This window comes from Crocodylus porosus, unplaced genomic scaffold (genome assembly GCF_001723895.1).
Source record: "Crocodylus porosus isolate Cpor-Errol unplaced genomic scaffold, CroPor_comp1, whole genome shotgun sequence".
Classification (NCBI taxonomy): domain Eukaryota; kingdom Metazoa; phylum Chordata; order Crocodylia; family Crocodylidae; genus Crocodylus; species Crocodylus porosus.
Window position 1 is genome coordinate 2878503 of NW_017728935.1, and position 8237 is coordinate 2886739.

The 8237-nt window shown below is 55.2% G+C and overlaps 1 protein-coding gene across 1 annotated transcript; it reads right to left on the reverse strand.

The window, feature by feature from the left end:
- Positions 1 to 1163: 1163 nt before the first annotated feature.
- On the reverse strand, positions 1164 to 8010 carry BYSL (bystin like; the record flags this gene model as incomplete). The annotated part of the gene is made up of 7 exons (XM_019546488.1): positions 1164 to 1889; positions 2730 to 2832; positions 3630 to 3790; positions 3997 to 4130; positions 4830 to 4968; positions 5764 to 5929; positions 7623 to 8010. Coding segments are annotated over 7 exons (1440 nt in total), but the record flags the coding sequence as incomplete, so codon positions are not given.
- Positions 8011 to 8237: the final 227 nt, after the last annotated feature.

Here is an 8237-nt window from a genome sequence, read left to right on the forward strand (position 1 = left end):
CAGTAGCCCAAATAGCTACCGAGGTGGCCCTGGTGACTGAAAGGTCAGGGCCTCAAGCGTGGCTGGAAGGCTGTGGGACTAGGGGTGCTCAGCGTGCTTCAGGCTTGGGTGTTTAATGGCTCTGGTAATACCAGCGCCGTGGGCCCTGAAGTGGAGATCAAACCGATCAGTTTAACCGAGTCCCACTGCCTGCCTAGCCCTTGGGCAGCCACAACATGGAGAGCAGAAGGCCCCAGGAGCTCCATCAAGCTCAGCACTCCTTCTCTGTCAGAGCCACCCCCAACCTCACCCCTCCATAGCCCCCCTTTGGGAGGTGAGCGTGGGAGGAGTCCTGTCATGACCATGCAGGGTAGTAGCAAGGGAATCCGCTGAGAACATCATCCACCTTACTTGTAGCGGGAAGCTAAATGGCTCACCCAAGCTGGTACCAGGGGCAGGAGCTAAATGAGAAGACCTTGGGGTCCCGAGTGCCACATCGTGCCCCCCGCTGAACCCGCTCTGAAACACCAAGCTGCCTGGTTTCAGCCTTCTGCTATTAATTCCTGGCTCCAATATAGCTCCCATCGCAGAAGCCACCCAGAGCATTTTGGTGTGAAGCAGCATAATTCGGCAGCTCCACGCAGAGCATTTCCCCTGCGACGGCTCGTGCTAAACACTGCCGCGAGCTCTGCTAATCGGGTAGCAACCGCCATGCTAGCAAGTGGCGGTCCTGGGGGATGCTGTCTTGGCAAACAAACCTGCAGCACTGGCTGGGTTTCCCGGAGCTCACCCCTCTTTGGATCACACTGCCACGCTCACAGCCGCTGCGCTCATTCACTGCGCTGTGCCGACTACCTCAGCCAGGCAGCGAATGATTCTCCTCTGTGAACACAGACACGGCGCCTCCTCAGGGACATTGCCCGACAAGCACGTGGGAGCAAGGGCAGCCTTTGCAATGTATCCTCAGTGAAATAAACGGCAAAACCCAGTAGAGGAAAGAGCGCAGGCCACATACCCCCAGGAAAGGGCTCTTTAGGAAGCACGCAGAGGTTGGCTGCGCTGGCAGGACAGGGGATGGGACACCACACATGCTGTCGGTGACCCCACAAAAATCTCTTCCGACCAGCAGCAGCAAGGACCTTCAAGGGGCCATTTTAGTTCCAGCCGAGGTTACAGCCCATTCAGAAGGTACAGGGAACAGGTTTTATTCAGACACAGGAACAGGTCAGATCCCTCTGCTCTCCCCCCAGCACCACACCGATTATCATCACTGCTCAGACCTGAGCCAGGCAGCTTCCACCGCTCAAGCTGGAGGAAGGGTAGGGTAAGCCTAGATGGAGAGAACCCAGCCTGTTCTCACCTGCTGGGCAAGACAGAGGCAGTCTTGGGATCCCCGTGGCAGATGTACACTCCCAAGCTGAGTCTAAAGGTTTAGCTCCCAAGCAGGGCACCTTGCTCTCATCCAGGTAGATTCTCCAGCCAGGGACGAGCAATAAGACAGCCCCGGGCTGCAGCTTCTTACTGATGGAAGGAATCTCTGCCTCCCTGCTGTTGCCCGCCTTCACTCCATTGCCATCGGCTGCAGCCCTTCCACATCCCGAGTCTTGGAGTTCACCAGCTCCCTCCTGATCTCGGGTGACATCTGCGGGTGGCAGTGGAACTTGAGCAGCTCCAGCAGCGACTCCTTCTGCTCCGAGGACAGGTCCTCCTTGTAGCGCTGGACGAAGGTCAGGAAGCACTGGTGCCACAGCACGGGCAGGGTGCGCTGGTCCCTGCGGAAGGCCAGGAAGTGAAAGACCAGGGCGTCCACCACACGGAAGGGCAGCGCGTACTTCTTGTCGATGAGGAGGCGCAGGAAGATGCTGTTGGCGCCACTGTACTCCATCTCGGCGATCTTCAGCATGGCCGCGCTGCAAGGGGACAGCGGAGTCCAAGTATGCATGGAGAAGTAGGTAGGCCTGAGGCAGGTGCCTGCCAAACCCTCCCCAGCTGAAGAGATCTGCCCCATGGGGTGGAGGCTGTCCCGACCCCTCTGTTCTAGAGCTGGGCACGAGGCCCTGCACCGCCAGCCATTCTCCCTTAACCCCTAGGAGAGCCAGGGAGCCACACAGGGCCATTGGCTGCAAGGGCACTGGAGTGGGCAGCCCCCTTCTTCCTTCCCATCCCAGCAAATAAGCACATATTCCCACAAGGCCACATGGCTGGGTAGGTGGTACATGCCAGCCTGCTCTGAAGTAATGGACAGTCTGGCTGTGTGCCCTGCCACTATGCACGCTGACTCCTCCTTGATCCTGTACTCTTGGAGAGCTGGCAGCAAAAGTAACCATAGCAGCCTGGTCTTGCCTAGTGCTCACTTCTGCCACTCCCAATGGACTGGGCACTAAATGAGAAGGCAAGTATGCGACATACTTGCGAACACTGCAAAGGTGGCTGGCGATGTGCTGAGCTAGGGCAAAGTGTGGCTGGAGCTTAAGGGTGCCTCCTGATATAAAGAAGTCTCCTGCAAGGGGAGCTTTTAGAATGGTGACGGGGGTCTCCTGGGAAGTGGCGGGACTGGATACAGCCCTGGAAGGACCCACGCAAGCCTAGAGCAGGTGGGAGCTAGAAGGCCTTTCCAATCCCTATGAAAGGACAGGCGCAGCTTCTGGCAGGTCCCTGGCGTTCCTACAGGATTCCCTGGAGGGTGGCAGAACGCGTCCATCCCCGTCCCTCCATGTGCCCAGCAGACAGCCCGGCCAGCCCCACGGTACCTGGAGTGAAGCACAGGGATGGAGCACTTGGTGAGGATGCTCCCTATAATGATGGCTTCCCGCAGCGTGCAGGTCCCCGACTCGCACAGGGGAATCAGGATCCCTGGAATGGGCATGGAGGAAGAGTTAAAAAACACATTATTCATGGAGCTGGGGGGCTCTCAGCCTCAGGCTCCAGTTTGGTTCCCCCCACCCTCCTACTCCCAATCTGTGTGCCTGTCCAAGCCACAAGAAAGAAATCGCAGTGAGATGTGTCAGTGCCTCCTGCCTGGGCATCCACTCTGGACATGGGGCAGACTGAACACGGCTGCAGCTACAACGTAGTCTCATTCCTCTGCCTTGGTATTCCCTTAGCACCAGCCTCATTCTCTTCACTGCAAGACAGGAAGGTAGATCCAGACCCAACCTCTAACTACTTGAGAGCCTGCCAGAGGCAGAGCCCACCCCTGACAGAACTGATGGCTTGGTCTTTTTTTTTTTTTTTTTTTTTTTGAGGGCGCTCAAATAATCTGTGATGCCAATTAAATTTTGGTGATGGAATATTGTGATCTGGCAGCTGCTGGTTCACGAGTCTTCTCTTCTGCACCCAAAAAGCCCTTCTACCTCTTACTTTCTTGTTCCCATCTTACACTTATGTTCATATTCCTCCCTCTTTTTAACTCTCAAGGCACCTGGGGTCACCGTGTGCAGAACTCGGCTGTGCCGTGGATAAGAAATGTTGTTTCCATGAGGCCAAAGACAGCAAGAAAATACCGAGTCCTCCACCCAAGTCTCTCCTACACCATTTCTAATGACACCGGGGAATAAGGAACATGCAGAGAGTCCAGCCCCTGCCTTTCTGCATGAGGTAGCTGTGCTGGAAGTCAGCCCAGCCCCTCCTGCACCCCAGTTTCCTTTTACCTTTAAACCAGGCACCTGGCTTGAACAAGGCCTTCTTCAAAGCCATGTAAAGGTGGAAGTTGAGGCGCTTGTATTCAGCAATGTCATCCCTCACACGAGGGAGCAGCACCAGGTTGTAGAACCGCTGGGCCATCCTCTCCTTCAGGTTAGATGAGAAAATCCTGGCAGGAACAAGGGTGTGGGGAATAACTGAACTCTCACCCTCCATTCCAGACACTTCACTGCACCCAAGCAATCGTCTGAGCTTCACCCATCTCCCACGACATGTATAATGGTTGTTGCCAGTTAGTATCCACTAATGGAAGCTTCTGCTGTAAATGCCCCCAAATCAGCCAGCTTTTGCAAAGGCAAAGTGATTGCATTTTACCTGGTTGCCTGATACATGGCAGCTGCTGTCCATGTTTCTGGCTCTGTAATGTACAGGATCTGCTCCCAGTTAGACAGAGCGGGGATGATCTTAAATGCCTTGGGGAGTTTGCCACTCCTGTACTTGGACAGCACCTTAAAAAAAAAAGTGAGTGAATACTAGCGGTTAGGATAGGGGACTACTACAGGCTTTCCACAGTCTGTTACTAATTTAATGCATCACCTTGAGAAAGACAGAGCAACTAAGAGTGAATGGCTGTTAAAGGGCTAGGGCAACTTGCCAACTCCAGACACAGCAGTCTGGAGGTTGTAATACTTGAAAAGTACTTCCCACCCCTTCAGTGAGAGGTGCTAGGTGAACAGCTGTGTTTCTATTTGGGAAGAAACAGAGCATGAGAAAACACCCAGAAAAGCCTGAGGACATGGCATCAATGCCAGTCTGCACTAACTGTACTGAAACTCTCCTCCACTTGCAAACTTTTCCAGGCTCCTCATCGTGAAAGAATTTCAGCATCAGCTCCAGAATCTGGTAACCTACCCCCAGCTCAGCAGTAAAAAGCCTCTCAACACACAGCCCTAATCAATATATTTGCCTAGAGCCGTTACGGTGGAAGAGGAGCATCTGCAGAATTCACCGTCTTCTGAATCACTCTGAAGTGCTACACAGCACCGTAACAGCCATCTTAGAAGAGGCTGTAGCAAATGAACGGCCACATCCGTAGCAAGCAAAGAGACCTTTTCATCATAAGCCACCAAGACAGAGAACATCAGCCACAATGGCCGTTGGGTCTGGTTTATATTGGTTATACTGGTTTATGCTATAACAACTCTTACTTCTCTGACACCCTTGTAAACCTCCAGCACCCGGGGGTCAAGCTGGGGCATAGGGAGGCCCGATATTTCTGACATAACCGTCTCCACCTCTGTTTGCTTCTCCGTGATCTTCTCCATGATGATATCAGCTAGGGTTCTCCTGGCAAACACAGAGAAAGAAAACAAGTTGGAATTAGCTCTGGAAATGGATGCAAGAAGCCTGCTCTTTGTCAAGGCAGAACAGGTTAGTGCAGTGGGGGACAACCGTTTTGGCATGCATGGCACGGCTGAAACCCTGCACCTTTCCAGGTGCCACTTCAGTTTTCCCCTCCTGCCCGACCTGCTGCTCTGCTCTCTGCTCCCTCCCCAATCTGCTGCCTGCCACAAACACAGGCTACACACGTCACGACGAGCTGACCACCCCTGCTCTAGGGCACCGAGCCCTAGACTAGGCTTCAGGAGACCCCAGTTGTAGTCTAAGATCTGCCACAGGGTTACTGTGGATCTTGGGCAAGTCAGTTCCTGAATCTGTTTCCCCCTCTGTGCTTTACACGTCTTAACTTTTCAGACTGTCAGATCTTGGGGCTGGGATTGCCTCCTGCCCAATAACAACTGGGCCCTGATCTCAGGTACTGCACACAGTGTTTAGGAACAGGGAGTTTGTGCCACACATGGATCAGTTCTCCAACAGGGAGTACTATCTGCTGCTTGGCACCCAGAAAGGGGCCATCAGGACTCCCGGGCTGTTCCTAGCCCTCCCTCAGCCTTCCTTTACGGGCTTGAATGAGTCAATTCTCCAAGCCTCAGTTTCCCCAGCTGCAGGCAGGAAACAACACTTTAGGCAGCCACCCTCATCCACGTGCTTCCATGAAACATTAACCCTATTCCAGTGCCGCATAGTGGCAGAAGATACCGCTCGCTGTTCAGAAGCGCCACACTGCAGCTCATTTTCTACCTTAGCGGTGGATTCGCGTTCATGAACATCTCGATGGCTCTCTCATCCTCAGGGTTCACCGTCACCTCTTCACAATACTCCTCCTTCGGCACGGACGTGGCCTTCTCCAGCGTGGGCCACTCGTCATCGTCCTCTGCGTCGGAATCCCCATCACGAGATGCAGATCCTGAACCCAACGAGGCATGGTTAGGCTTGGACAAATTGGAAAACTAAGCACCTTTGTGCTGGACCAGTTGGTTCTCCATACTGTAGTCTCTCATCACCTCTTCTATAGCGATGAGTGGTTTGAGAGGTCAAGGTGAAGAAGTTCAACAGCCCAAGGGGACGGGCACCAGAGACTGCCAGGGCCTTGGCTGAAGACAATGAGGACTGCCACCCACATTTGATTAAACAGAGCACACCATCACTGAGAGAGACCCTGCCAACCTGAAGTTCCAATGATTAGAGAGTTATTAAGCAGCTCCCAATCCTTCCTGTGCACCCGAGTTCCCCCTGCTTTTCCTGTGGCTTTGCAACAGCACTGCCCTATTTTTAAACACTTTTCCCTCCCCCAAACCTTGTTTCAGGATGGATGCCCACAGACACAGGGAAAGCTGCCTCAGGGGCTGAGCTTATAGGTCCATGCATTCACACACGCCTTTGACATCACACGTGGGGGCCAACTTTAATATACAAGATATCATATTTCTCTTTGGTCTTTCAGTTAGCTTAGATGTTCCAGGTAACAGCAAATAAAAGGTTTTCAGATTTCCAGCGTCCAAGGATTACTTTAGGTTGACACATGCTGCTGGGGCTGGACTAGATGACCTCCCGAGGTTCCTTCCAACTTTAATTTTCTAGGATTCTATGCTTTTTAACGGCCACATATACATTCAGCAAGTTCCCAAGTCAGAATCTAAATAATTTCTTTCCAATGCTCTTTGTTGAGAGGCTGGAGAGTGTCAGTATTTGCAGTGAACGCAGTCTGTCCCAGAGCTACAGCCTCCTGGCCTAGCAGATGGCCCTAGTCTAAAACATCACTAGTATGACAGAAGGACATCCATTCAGCAAAGTCGGCTAGGTTTGACTGCACAGCAATGCCATTTACGGTGACAAAAAACAGGCTGGCGTGCTAGCTAAGCAGGAGCACGGATGCAGGCGGCTACAGAGCCTGGCTAGAAGGGAGTTTGATGCAGGGGATGATCTCAGTCGTAGCAGGAGGAGTACCGAGGGGTGTCTGGTGCATGTCTGACCCTCCCTACTCCCTGTTTATGTTATTAAAATGGAATATAAACCCACGGCTTGCCCCTTGTGTCTTCAAGGAGCACACCTGACCAATCAATCCCAGTGGGAATCCATGCCCTCCATGCCCTAGGTCAGTGGCTGTTTATCAATACACAGGAAGAGCCCGTGATGATTTAGGGCAGGGAGAATTTCGGGTTCAAGGACCCAGCAAATAAAGCCAGGGACCGGATGGACTCGAGAAGCAGGGATTCGGTCCCTGCTCAGGCACAGATTTCTTGCAGGACTTTGCTGCTCAGAAAACAAGACCCACGGGGGGCTGGGCCCCGCATCTGTGGGAAGGGGAGAAATAAGGCTACACACAAAATGCCCCTCCCGCCAGAGCAGAGGGGATCCCGTGAGGTCCCTTGCAGCCCGAACCTTCTCCGGGAGGAGGTCACACCCTGCAGGGACAGAGCATGGGCCAAAGGGGCGAGAAGGCCGGTCCGGGACAGCACGGGCCGGTGCCGGGGTTGCCCTCCTCGCCCCCGGCAGGCGGCACCGCCTCCACGGGGCCACGACCGGCCCCGGCGTTCAGGGCGGGGGCGCCGAGGGAAAAGCCGGCAGCGGCTCGCTCTCCGCCGCCGCCCCCCGCTCACCCAGCACCGTGGTCCTCCTCGGCGGCGCGGCTCCCCGGCCCGGGCAGTGCTCGGCCTCCAGCTCCTCCTGCTGGATCCGCGCCTGCTCCAGGATCTTCCGCGACAGCTTCTCGTCCACATACTCGTCCTCCGCCTCCGCGGCCGCGCCGCGCCTCTTCGTCCTCCGGCTGGGCCGCACGGCCTGGCCCTGCAGGATCTGCTCGGCCAGGGGCAGGCTCCGCCCGCGCTCCCCTTGGCCCGCCTGGCCTTCGGCATGGCGAGCGGCGCACACGTGGGCGGGGAGCGGCGCAGCGCGCAGGCGCGGCTGGAACGTCACGACTCTCAACGTTCCGACCCTTGCGACAGGCGTGTCCGACGGTTCGCTCTTAAAGGCGCCGCCGTCCCATTTTTACTCGCTTTTCTTTTCTTTTCTTTTCTTTTTTTCACGCTGCCTTTCGAGGCGCGGACGGCGCTGGTGTGTGTAGGCCAGAGCTGGGGGCTGTGAGCGACTGGACCGCGTGCCAAGGGCGGCTGCTCGTCTGCCCGCTGCCCACGTGCCCCCGGATCCGCGGCGGAGGAACCCCCGCGTGCCCGCGTCAGCAGGGGTTGCCCGCCGTCCCGTGCCAGCGCCGCAGC